A 13,987-nucleotide genomic window follows, 5' to 3' on the forward strand; every position below is an offset into this window, starting at 1 on the left:
ATGCAAGAGCTTAAACAAGATCTATATGAGCACAACAATTGCCAAGTATCACATTATTCAAGACATTATACCATTTACCACATGCGGCATTTTCCGTTTCCAACCATATATCAATGAATGAGGTAGTTCAACTTTCGCAATGAACATTAAAGAAAAAGCTAAGAACACATGTGTTCATACGAAATAGCGGAGCGTAATATCTCCAATATAAAGGATTGTGGGATCCGACTTTATTCAAACAAAAAAAAACCAAACAGACGCTCCAAGCAAAGCACATAAGATGTGACTGAATAAAAATATAGTTTCATTAGAGGAACCTGATAATGTTGTCGATGAAGAAGGGGATGCCTTGGGCATCCCCAAGCTTAGACGCTTGAGTCTTCTTGAAATATGCAGGGATGAACCACGGGGGCATCCCCAAGCTTTGACTTTTCACTCTTCTTGATCATATTGTATCATCCTCCTCTCTTGACCCTCGAAAACTTCCTCCACACCAAACTCGAAACAACTCATTAGAGGGTTAGTGCACAATAAATATTTACATGTTCAGAGGTGACAAAATCATTCTTAACACTTCTGGACATTGCACAAAGCTACTGGACATTAATGGAACAAAGAAATTCATCCAACATAGCAAAAGAGGCAATGCGAAATAAAAGGCAGAATCTGTCAAAACAGAACAGTTCGTAAAGACGAATTTTAAAGTGGCACCACACTTGCTCAGATGAAAATGCCCAAATTGAATGAAAGTTGCGTACATATCTGAGGATCACGCACGTCAATTGGCAGATTTTTCTGAGTTACCTACAGAGAATTCTGCCCAGATTCGTGACAGCAAGAAATCTGTTTCTGCGCAGTAATCCAAATCTAGTATTGACTTTACTATCAAAGACTTTACTTGGCACAACAATGCAATAAAATAAAGATAAGGAGAGGTTGCTACAGTAGTAAACAACTTCCAAGACTCAAATATAAAATAAAAGTACTGTAGTAAAAACATGGGTTGTCTCCCATAAGCGCTTTTCTTTAACGCCTTTCAGCTAGGCGCAGAAAGTGTGTATCAAGTATTATCAAGAGATGAAGCATCAACATCATAATTTGTTCTAATAATAGAATCATAAGGTAACTTCATTCTTTTTCTAGGGAATTGTTCCATACCTTTCTTGAGAGGAAATTGATATTTAATATTACCTTCCTTCATATCAATAGTAGCACCAACAGTTCGAAGAAAAGGTCTTCCCAATATAATGGGACAAGATGCATTGCATTCAATATCCAAGACAACAAAATCAACAGGGACAAGGTTATTGTTAACCATAATACGAACATTATCAATCCTCCCCAAAGGTTTCTTTTTAGCATTATCAGCGAGATTAACATCCAAATAACAATTTCTCAATGGTGGCAAGTCAAGCATATCATAGACTTTCTTAGGCATAACAGAAATACTTGCACCAAGATCACATAAAGCATTACAATCAAAATCATTGACCCTCATCTTAATGATGGGCTCCCAACCATCTTCTAACTTCCTAGGAATAGAAGTTTCAAGTTTTAGTTTATCCTCTCTAGCTTTTATGAGAGCATTTGTAATATGTTTTGTAAAGGCTAAATTTATAGCACTAGCATTAGGACTTCTAGCAAGTTTTTGTAAGAACTTTATAACTTCAGAGATGTGACAATCATCAAAATCTAAATCATTATGAGCTACAGCAATGGGATCATTGTCCCCAATGTTGGAAAAAATTTCAGCAGTTTTATCACAAACAGTTTCAGCAGTTTTAGCAATTTCAGGTAATTTTGCACGCTTTGCACTAGGAGTAGAAACATTGCCAACACCAATTATTTTAACATTGATAGTAGGAGGTGTAGCAACATGTGAATCATTATCATTACTAGTGGTGGTAATAGTCCAAACTTTAGCTACATTATTCTCTTTAGCTAGTTTTTCATTTTCTTCTCTATCCCACCTAGCACGCAATTCAGCCATTAATCTTATATTCTCATTAATTCTAACTTGGATGGCATTTGCTGTAGTAGTAATCTTATTATCAATGTCCTTATTAGGCATAACTTTCAATTTTAAAAGATCAACATCAGAGGCAAGTCTATCAACCTTAGAAGCAAGAATATCAATTTTATCAAGCTTTTCCTCAACAGATTTGTTAAAAGCAGTTTGTGTACTAATAAATTCTTTAAGCATGGCTTCAAGACCAGGGGGTACACTCCTATTATTGTTGTAAGAATTCCCATAAGAATTACCATAACCATTACCATTAGCAGAAGGATATGGCCTATAGTTGTTACCAGAATTGTTCCTACAAGCATTGTTGTTGAAATTATTACTTTTAATGAAGTTCACATCAACATTTTCTTCTTGAGCAACCAATGAAGCTAAAGGAACATTATTTGGATCAACATTAGATCTACCATTCACAAGCATAGACATAATCACATCAATCTTATCACTCAAGGAGGAGGTTTCTTCGACAGAATTTACCTTCTTACCTTGTGGAGCTCTTTCCGTGTGCCATTCAGAGTAATTTATCATCGTATCATCAAGAAGCTTTGTAGCCACCCCCAAAGTGATGGACATAAAGGTACCTCCAGCAGCTGAATCCAATAGGTTCCGCGAAGAAAAATTCAGTCCTGCATAGAAAGTTTGGATGATCATCCAAGTAGTCAGTCCATGGGTTGGGCAATTCTTTACCAAAGATTTCATTCTCTCCCATGCTTGAGCAACATGTTCATTATCTAATTGCTTAAAATTCATTATGCTACTTCTCAAAGATATAATTTTAGCGGGAGGATAATATGTACCAATAAAAGCATCCTTACATTTAGTCCATGAATCAATACTATTCTTAGGCAAAGATAGCAACCAATCTTTAGCTCTTCCTCTTAATGAGAAAGGAAACAATTTCAATTTTATAATATCACCATCTACATACTTATACTTTTGCATTTCACATAATTAAACAAAATTATTAAGATGGGCAGCAGCATCATCAGAACTAACACCAGAAAATTGCTCTCTCATAACAAGATTTAGTAAAATAGGTTTAATTTCAAAGAATTCTGCTGTAGTAGCAGGTGGAGCAATAGGTATGCATAGGAAATCATTATTATTTGTGTTTGTGAAGTCACACAACTTAGTATTTTCAGGGGTATTCATTTTAACAGTAGTAAATAAAGCAAACTAGATAAAGTAAATGCAAGCAACTAATTTTTTTGTGTTTTTGATATAGAGAGCAAGACAGTAAATAAAGTAAAGCTAGCAACTAATTTTTTTGTGTTTTGTTTTAATGCAGCAAACAAAGTAGTAAATAAAATAAAGCAAGACAAAAACAAAGTAAAGAGATTGGAAGTGGAGACTCCCCTTGCAGCGTGTCTTGATCTCCCCGGCAACGGCGCCAGAAAAAGTAGCTTGATGCGTCCAATTAACACACGTCCGTTGGGAACCCCAAGAGGAAGGTGTGATGCAGACAGTAGCAAGTTTTCCCTCAGAAAGAAACCAAGGTTTATCGAACCAGGAGGAGCCAAGAAGCACGTTGAAGGTTGATGGCGGTGAAGTATAGTGCGGCGCAACACCAGGGATTCCGGCGCCAACGTGAAACCTGCACAACACAACCAAACTACTTTGCCCCAACGTAACAGGGAGGTTGTCAATCTCACCGGCTTGTTGTGAACAAAGGACTAACCGTATTGTGTGGAAGATGATTGTTTGCGAAGAACGGTAAAGAACAATTGCAGTAGATTGTATTTCAGATGTAAAGAATAGACCGGGGTCCACAGTTCACTAGCGGTGTCTCTCCCATAAGATAAATAGCATGTTGGGTGAACAAATTACAGTTGGGCAATTGACAAATAAAGAAGGCATAACAATGCACATACATATATCATGATGAGTACTATGAGATTTAATCAGGGCATTACGACAAAGTACATTGACCGCCATCCAGCATGCATCTATGCCTAAAAAGTCCACTTTCAGGTTATCATCCGAACCCCTTCCGGTATTAAGTTGCAAGCAACAGACAATTGCATTAAGTATGGTACGTAATTTAATCAACACAAATATCCTTAGACAAAGCATCGATGTTTTATCCCTAGTGGCAACAGCACATCCACAACCTTAGAACTTTCTATCACTGTCCCAGATTTAATGGAGGCATGAACCCACTATCGAGCATAAATACTCCCTCTTGGAGTCACAAGTATCAACTTGGCCAGAGCCTCTACTAGCAACGGAGAGCATGCAAGAACATAAACAACATATATGATAGATTGATAATCAACTTGACATAGTATTCAATATTCATCGGATCCCAACAAACACAACATGTAGGATTACAAAGAAACGATCTTGATCATGATAGGCAGCTCACAAGATCGAGCATGATAGCACAATTAGGAGAAGACGACCATCTAGCTACTGCTATGGACCCATGGTCCAGGGGTGAACTACTCACACATCAATCCGGAGGCGATCATGGCGATGAAGAGACCTCCGGGAGATGATTCCCCTCTCCGGCAGGGTGCCGGAGGCGATCTCCTGAATCCCCCGAGATGGGATTGGCGGCGGCTGCGTCTCTGGAAGGTTTTCCATATCGTGGCTCTCGGTACTGGGGGTTTCGCGACGGAGGCTTTAAGTAGGCGGAAGGGTAGGTCAGGAGGTGTCACGAGGGGCCCACACAATAGGCCGGCGCGGCCAGGGCTTGGGCCGCGCCGCCCTGTTGTGTCGCCACCTCGTGGCCCCACTTCTTATCCTCTTCGGTCTTCTAGAAGCTTCGTGTGAAAATAGGACCCTGGGCGTTGATTTCGTCCAATTCCGAGAATATTTCCTTACTAGGATTTCTGAAACCAAAAACAGCAGAAAACAGCAACTGGCTCTTCGGCATCTCGTCAATAGGTTAGTGCCGGAAAATGGATAATAACGACATATAATGTGTATAAAACATGTGAGTATCATCATAAAAGTAGCATGGAACATAAGAAATTATAGATACGTTTGGGACGTATCACCACCTCAGCTTTTTCTTCGAGGAACCCTGTCAACCGGGCCTGGGACCGGACAGTCCGGCGCAGGGGCCGGTCATACCGGGCCTGGGACCGGACCTGCCGGTCTAAACCGAAGCTGGGACCGGGGCTTGACCGGAGCTGGGAATTGTCCCGCAGTACATCGTCCGGTTGTCACTAGGGCAGGGCCCGGTTGCCGCCGGGGCGCCCGGTCCACAGCCCGGTCCGACCGGGTGCATGACCGGACCAGCCCGGTCCAAACCGGGCCAGCGACCGGGGCTTGACCGGAGCTGGGAATTGTCCCACAGTACATCATCTGGTTGGCACCAGTCCAGGGGCCGGTCGGCGCCGGGCTGGCCGATGCCAGGGCCAGTCTGACCGGGCCTCTGGCCGGCCTGGAGCTGAAGAACCCTTGTTGATTTTTGTCGAAGTGGGGGGTCTCCCTTTACCTTCTTGTTCCATTGATACACCATTATACCTCATTGACTAATACCTGGGAATAATCTCATAGACATGTATTAGTCCAAATACTCTAGCACGGTGTCATTGTTACCAAAATAATGGATAAGGGTAAAATACCCTTACACAAGTCACAAGCTGCAAAGGAAATTCTTATCAAGTCAATTGCATAAGGCTATTCCTGTATATGTCATGAGCGTGTTTAAGCTACCTAGGGGGGTGTGTGATGAAAACACTAAAATGATCCACAAATACTGGTGGGGACCGTAGAATGGGAAAATGAAGACACATTTGGTAGCCTGGGATATTATGCTGAGGCCCAAGGACTATGGGGGTGTAGGGTTTCGTGATATGCAACTCTTCAATGAAGACCTTTTAGCAACGCAGGCGTGGAGATTAATTCAGTTCCCTTGTGTGCACAAATGCTCAAGGCCAAATATTGCCCAAATGGGTTTCTGACTGACAAAGTCTTCACGGGCAGTGGATCATAAACCTGGCATGCTATCGAATATGGCCTTGAACTACTAAAAAAAAGGAGCAATCTGGCGGGTTGGTAATGGCGCAAGTATCAGAGCTTGGAGGGATCCTTGGATACCTCGAGACAATAACTACCACCCCCGGTCTGACCAAGGGAGGTGTAGGTATAGATGGGTTGAAGACTTTCTGCTACCAGATGGGGCTTGGAATGCGCAGCGTTTGCAGCAGTATTTCATAGAGGACATCGGCCATACTAAAGATTCATACATCGCACCCAGAATGAGGATGATTTTATATCCTGGCAACCAGATAAGCTTGGCATGTTTACTATCAAGAGATCGTACAAAATTGGTCTAAACCTGGCTATGCTAGCGCAGGATCGCGGTGCCACCAACACAAGGCCAGATTGTGCACGGCCATCATGGAAAATTTTCTGGAATTGCCCCAGTACCGCCCAGGGTGAAGACGATGGCCTGGAAAATCTGCCATAACGCCCTGGCGATGCAGTAAATATGATGAGGAGAGGCATGTCTACCTCAAGCCTGTGCTCGATCTGCGGTTGTGCTGATGAAGATACATTCCATGTTTTCCTTCGCTGACAACATGCTCGGGATTTATGGCAAGCGATGGCTGAAATATGGGATTTGCCGCCGGAAGGCCTTGTAAAACCAACTGGAATAGAATGGCTCCTACATGTCCAGCAAATGATACCTGAAGCCGAAAGAGCTCCTGCGCTCATGACTATGTGGCGAATATGGCATGTCGTAACAAAATGACCCATGAAAACCCTGCCCCTCCATTGAGGGATCCCGCCGCTTCCTGGTGAGCTACCTTAACTGCCTTATGCTAATAAAACAGTTCCAGGATGCAAATGTGGTAAAGGGTAAAATGGTGGTCAATCATGTGCAAGGGTTTACCAAGGCAGGCACCCAAATGGATGGTAGGCGAAAAGTTAGGAAGCGCTGGACACATCCTGCTAGTGGAGAGGCCAAGCTAAACATTGATGGGCCCTTTCTTGGCAAGGCATCAACGGTAGGAATTGTGCTCCGTGACCATTGTGGGGAGCCAATCTTCACTGTGTGTCAAAATCTGCCACATTATAATGACGCCACAGAAGCAGAAATTATTTCCATTGAGGAAGGCCTGCGACTGGTCTGGCATAGGACACCGCTGAAGGTTAAAGTTGAATTTGACTGCACCGAAGCTGTGGAGATGATCAGGGAATCGTTGCCAAACACCTCAGCTTACGCGTTCAGAATTAGCGCTATTCGTGATTTACTTAGGGTAGAGAAAGAGATGTTTGTATTGTTAAAGTTAGCCGAGAGGCTAATACTGTGAGCCATGAACTAGCAAGACTAGGTAGAATTCAGGGAGGAACAGAGATTTGGCTCACGGACATGCCCCAGGTAGTTGTTGCGGCGATTGCCTTTGATTGTAACCCTACCTTGGCTTAATATATTCTCTTCCCCCCCCCCCCCCCCCGCAAAAAAACCTTAAGGTAAGCTGTGACACGGGACAGAGGAACTAGCACCTAAGCTGTCGAGAGAGCAGTGGCCAGTGGAGGTCTTAGGCTAGGAATGAAAGAAGAGGTCAGAATCTAAATATTCTTTTAGTGGCTGACATGCGTAATTCCTCACAATTTTCTCCGGCTTCTTGAGTATTCAAGGTGGTAGAGGTACCATTACAGGCATCTTCCCCTAATTGGTGTTGGTGGGCTGGAAAGTGGAAAAGTACAACATGGATCGATCGAGCAAATATGAAAACAATTGTTTTGGCCCACAGAATAAGACCAATGCACCTTTTTGATGTAAGACGCGATGGGATGGATGAAATATGAGAACAGAGAGCAGAGCCGGGCTGTGGCATCTTGTGAAATATGAGAGCTAGATCTGAATCTCATTCGGTTGGCTCCGGTGACGATTTGCTCTTTTTTCTCCTACTCTATATATTCAAAACCATTATAGCAGTATCTCCTAAGATAATATGCAGAGTCATGAAACTTAGATTATGATGTGTGACTAGCTGTGCATGATGAAAAAATGAAGAAATGAGGCAGAAGCACTCGTCTAATGAAACACAAACCAACAGAATGAAGATCCTTCGATCCGAGACCTCGGGGCCTGGTCCGTTTAACATTGATGGTGTGCTGCCAGCTTCAAAGGGTTAGTGTGGTTCGACAAGCGGCAGCGATGAGGTGTGGCCAGAAAGTGGGGACGATGTGGGGTGTTGGCTATGGAGAGATAGTTTCTGGCGAGCGGTCGCCAAATCTAGGGTTCATCAAATTGGTAAAAACTGTGTGTGTCAGCCTCGGCCATGTGTGGCTTGGCAGTGCAATTGACTTGACTATTGGGTTGTAGTTACTTTAACACCCTTGACCTTACACTATGTCCATGCGAAACAGTGGTGTGATCCTCATGGGTAGAAGAGGAATTTAAATAGTTGTATGAAATTTCACCCACCCACCAATGAAGACTGCAAGATACATGAATCTTTTTGAAACATTTCAGACAGGTGGGTCCTCAGTAAGCGGGGCATATAATTCCCCATTGCGACTCACACCCTTGTTTGGGCCTTCTGAGCCTATAGATTCCCACCAGAGAAGCCCATTTAGAAGTAACTACTTTTTTGAGTGGAATTTAGAAGTAACTACTTATGTCGAGCTTCTCCACACAACTACTTTGGCTTATAGTGCTAACTGGTTGGCCTGGAAAATGCGTCCTAGTCAGCCTATTTTTGTATTCTAAAGCCGAAGAATGACAACCATTGTGGAGGATTGACTCTCTTTGAATAGGAAAACAATTTCCAGAATATCTCGATGTGTTAATTTTTTTCCCATTTGAGAAAGTTATGTCTACAAATAAGGTCTTTCACAATGCATTGGCTCACACGTTATCCTAGCTAGGTAAGATACGCCAGTACTACTCCAATGCATTGTCTCTTAAGCATTGTATCTACATTTAATGATTTTTGGGACATGCATGCATGTGATTGGGCTACGATTGTATTTTGCATACAGTTCCATGCAAGTTCAGTTTCTTATCTAAGACTGCTCATAATGAGAGTAACTTAGCTAGTAACAGATAGGAAGGTGGTAACTAGCTATACTACCTCCATCCGAAGTCTTAGGGCTTATATATTTTTGGAAAAGTCAAAGCAAGTAAAGTTTGACCAAATTTATAGAATAATCTACCAATAAATATGATATTTTGTAGATAGCACATGAAAATATATTTCATCATCTATCTAATAATATTAATTTTGTATTTCACATGTTAATGATTTTTTATAAAAAAAAAAACTTAGTCAAACTTAACATAGTTTGACTTTCTGAAAAAAATAGACCTTAAGCCTTGGGATGGAGGTAGTATATGTTACCATAACATCACACACCCCAAGATAAAATGAGTCTACAAAATTAATTAATAAATGAGACTTTGCATGATACCACCTCTAAGGTTACTTTCCACTATGAAGATAGTAACATGGACTAGTAACTTATATATGCGCATGACACCACCTTATGTTACTTCCCACTATGAGTAGCCCAATGGACTGCTCACAACGAGAAGTATCATGCACTAGTATCATGCATATGATACTAGTTTATGATACCACCTATATAATGCATAGTATATAATAAGATAGAATCATAATTTCAAAATATTTAATATTTTGTAGAATCTCAATGCAAATTTGTGTACGTACATGATGTATTTGGCATCAAGTTTTCTAGTTTTATGTTCTATGATACAATATCTAACTATGATACCACTCCCACCTCTCTACTCGTTAATTATTGTTGTGCCACATCAGATTTTTGCCAATATAGCACACATGATACTAGCATATCTCCTCATCAACCATAATTCCACATAAGCATTTTGCCTATGATACCGTGTTAAGATACAAAGGATTCTGATTTCTTGTTTTTGGTTAATTAATCATGAATTTTGTTAATCCTAGGTATACTCTAGAATCATTAAATTTGCCTCAATATTAGTGAAATTATTACTATATTATACATCTGCATGTAAAGATGAATGTAGTCCTACTAATTTTGTGTGATAGTTTCTGCTGCTTTTTTCCTACGAGGTTGATCAAAGTTAATAAAGACTGACTTAACAAAGAAATGTCTTAACACATTGGCGGAGCTACATATATATGTTCAGATTGACCGGGTTGCGATGCTCTAGAATACGGTCCCACCGTGCTGCCAAACAAAAATCCGTTTTGGTGGTAGCATTTATGGTGAAATTTTGCAAATTCACAAAGAAAACAATATTTATGAGGTATCTAGTGTAAAACCCTAGTTATATATTGGATCCGACAATCTCTTAATGTACACTATCTTAATAATTTGAGAACATAGTGAGTGTACAACGAAAGTTTGATTCGTTGTAATTGAATCCATATAATTCTTTCCTATGGACGTTTACCCCTAATCTATTTCATTTGAATTTTTGATTAAGTCTCTTCTTTTGAGATAAATATTGTGGAGGAAGGAGAGCACATAAGGCTAGCTTATTGACTAATATAGCTGCTAAATTAATAAAATGATTTGCTACAACGTGCTCAGTCAAGTTTTACACTATTTGATTTGCACTGTGATTCATGCTAGCTAGTCATGAGTTGCAACATAACTTGCAACCTAAATTTGATGATATCATCTGACTGAGAAAGAAGTTAGTTCTCAGTCGACTGAGAAATAGTCACCCCCAGTAATAAAAGTTTATATTGCAATAATCATTGGCTTTCCTACGCTCCCTTGAAACACGAACTACTTAAGGTAAAAAAAGGTCACAACCAAGCCATGTATACTTTCTTGCGTACATATATATATATATATATATATATATATATATATATATATATATATATATATATATATATATAGGTCTGCTATTCTCGAACCGGTTCGAGAATAACTATTCTCGAACCCTTTCTGAACTTCCTAACTTATCGCATGCGGACTTCCTGTGAGTCTTCATATTTTCGCGTCCCACGTCCCGCTCGCGTCCCGCTCCCGCGCGCGTGTGAACTTCCTACGAGACAGCGAACCGTTACGTGTCCCACCTCCCGCTCGCTACCCACCTCCTCCGTGCTCGCTCCCCACCCCTCCCTGCTCGCTCCCGAGCTCTTCCATGGCGATTTCCTCCCTGCTCGCTCCCGAGCTCCTCCCTGGCGTTTTCCTCCCTGCTCGCACCCAAGCTCCTCCCTGGCGATTTCCTCCCTTGCTCGCTCCCGAGCTCCGGCGACGGTGGCGGCTCATCTCCGTGCTCGTGTCCGACGCTCCATCGACGAATTTGTTCTCCACTGGTGCATCGCAGATCGTCGATGTCTGCGGCACAGTTTCTTATATGCTATCCGGACACTGCTCTTATCTTTTTTATCTTGATCTGCAGATTTGTTTTTTCCGATGGCCGTCGCACAGCTTCGGCGTTCTTCTACGTGAAATCCTCGAGGTTGATGGCTCCGCCGTTATATTCTCGCGCATTGTTTGTCTTCGGTAATGGTATTGTGTCTCTCTCCCCTGTAGGATTTTGTTTTGATAGGTTTGCTTGATCCTTATCCACGAATTTTGTTTTCACAGATCTATCTTCTTTGCTTAGTTTGGTATTTGCCTATGCTTGTGTAGTTATGTTTTCCTCAGTTGATGCAGTGATGACGCGGTGGTGTTCATGCTTACACTTTGATGTAGTAACAGAATCCAGATAATGCTTGTTATCTGTGGGTTTTTTCATAGCTTAGGAGTCTCTGCTCTGTTTTTCATTACCAGCAGTGCATGTTTTTTGGTGTTATAACAAATGAACTTCTTTAATTTTATGATGTGAACTACCGGAATGCATGAACTTTGTCAATTGCATGTTTGATTTTCATCTTCCAGATAAGTTGTGGCCTCTATTTCACATGTAAATCCACATCGAGCATGTATGTATCTCTCTGTTTGTAAGTTGTGAACTTCCCTTTAATGTACTATCCAATTTTGTTGTATTATTGTTTTTCCATTCATACGCATGTTTTTATCTTTTTTTATCTGAAAATGAACAGCTGTTACTTTATTACGTGAACTACTGCCAGTTTACTTCTGGTATTCTTTTCCTTTAACTCCATGTATAAATTAACCAGTGTTAATTTTTTTTATTCTTGTACCATTAAAGGGGGGGTTGGGGGGGGACCCCCCCCCATACTAGGAAATGAATAAAAGGTTTTTTAATAAATGTTTAAAATAGAGTATAATACCTTTTTTAAGATTAGTGAACTCCTTGCGTTTACAGAAGTGCACTTCGTAATTGTGGTGTGGAACTCCTACCCGCTATATTAGGAAATCAATTAATGTTTTTAAAACATACTCAAATACCTTTTTTCAAGATGAGTGAACCCCTGACGTGTTTTCAAGTGAACTTCGTAATGGTTGTGGGGACAGTGCGGGTGTGACCCTCCCATCCTATATTTTTTCTTTTTTTTTTAGAAAAGTGAATCGCAGTCGCAGTTAAATGTGAATTTCCTGTTGTTTCTATCTGACTGACAAAGGTAACGTTTCAGCGTTTTTTTTTATTGTTGCCTCCTTTTTTTTTAATATAAATTTGGTGCAGTTATTTCTCAACTCCTCTTTTTACTCCTCTTGTCTGCGCCTTCGCCTTCGCACTCCCCACTTCCCCCACTCGCAGGCGGACATCCCGAAACTGCTACATCCTCTCTGCAATGGCGGCGGCGCTCTAGGTAACTGCTGCCCCCCCCCCCCCCCCGCATCGTTTGCTATCCCCTGTCCCATGTTGTTATTCCTTCGTTCTACTCGAAATCCACCATTTCCCCTTTGGTCTAAACCCTAGGCTCGCTGCAGTTTGGTCGTCCTCGCCGTCTTCGGTGTTTGCCGGCGATATTTTCCCGTTCGGCCGGCGGTTGGAACTCCGGCGCTACTCTGATTCTTCTTCGCGGTGGTTCTAGTTCGTCCCAGACGGGCTGGTCGGCTTCAATTTTTGGTTTGGGAGTCCGTTCCTCTTTTTATTTCTCTGTGAGTGATGGATAAGGATGCTTCGACTGGTGGTGAAGGTTTGTTTTTCGGATTTGTATTTTTACTACCCATAAATTCATGCTTATTCTTGCGTTGTCAAAAATGAAAAGTCCATGTTTTTGTTCTGTCCTATGACTGGCCCATTTATTTTTGTTCTAGGGTTTGCTTTTCTGTAGGCTTTTTTTCTGTGTTATAATTCCCCGTGGTCACCATTTAGGGTTTTATCTATTTATCTGTGTTTCTGTATAGCACATGTTATGAACTACTTGTCATTAATTGAACTCACTTATTAATTATGTTCATTCTTCCTATTTATAATTTTTTTTTCATGTACAGGCTATTTTTTTTTAAAGTGAATCATGAAATTAACATTTTGCTGCACATAGGAAGTATAAGTCTGAACATGAATTTTTTTCCTATGTTTCTGACATTGAATTTTTTTGTTTTTTGTATTTTTTAGGGAAGGTATTTGATCATGTTGATGATTGTGGTGATGTTGTGTTTTCTGGTTTGGGGAATCTATCTTCTAATATGACAGATGATGCTGATGAGTCAGGTTAGGAACATACATATGTGAACCTCACTAACATTTTCTAGTGAACTTCCTTTTCCTGCAATCCATACAAGCTTTCTTGTTTACATTTTCCTCTTTTTTGTGTTTTTTGTTTGTGTTATGCAGCTGACCAGACTATAAGAGAATCTCTGGATTTGCTGAAGCAGGATTTTGCTGCATATTCTGCTGACAGTTTACCGCGTTTCTTAGATCCCCCTGTATTTGACAGGACTCCTGCTATTGAGAAGGGTAACATGGGCAGCCCTATTTTTGATTATACTCCTCTGCGGCAAGTTCTTGAATCTGAAACAGTTGAAGCTACACCTGTGATGGAAGAAACCCAATCTCAGTCTGTGGCTGGTACTCAAATAGTTACTCAGGATTATATGGTGGAAGAACAGCTTGCGAAAGAAAAGGAGAGACAAGCTGCTAAATTAGCTCAGCACCAGGAGAGTATTACTACATAT

The 13,987-nt window shown here is 41.0% G+C and overlaps 1 protein-coding gene across 1 annotated transcript; it reads left to right on the forward strand.

The window, feature by feature from the left end:
• The first annotated feature begins 6,581 nt into the window (after positions 1-6,581).
• Positions 6,582-7,293, forward strand: LOC139835596 (uncharacterized). The gene is made up of 2 exons (XM_071825455.1): positions 6,582-6,719; positions 6,814-7,293. Exons 1-2 carry the CDS (start codon positions 6,582-6,584, stop codon positions 7,291-7,293), a joined length of 618 nt encoding a protein of 205 aa, XP_071681556.1.
• Positions 7,294-13,987: the final 6,694 nt, after the last annotated feature.

This window comes from Lolium perenne, chromosome 2 (genome assembly GCF_019359855.2).
Source record: "Lolium perenne isolate Kyuss_39 chromosome 2, Kyuss_2.0, whole genome shotgun sequence".
Taxonomy (NCBI): Eukaryota; Viridiplantae; Streptophyta; class Magnoliopsida; order Poales; family Poaceae; genus Lolium; species Lolium perenne.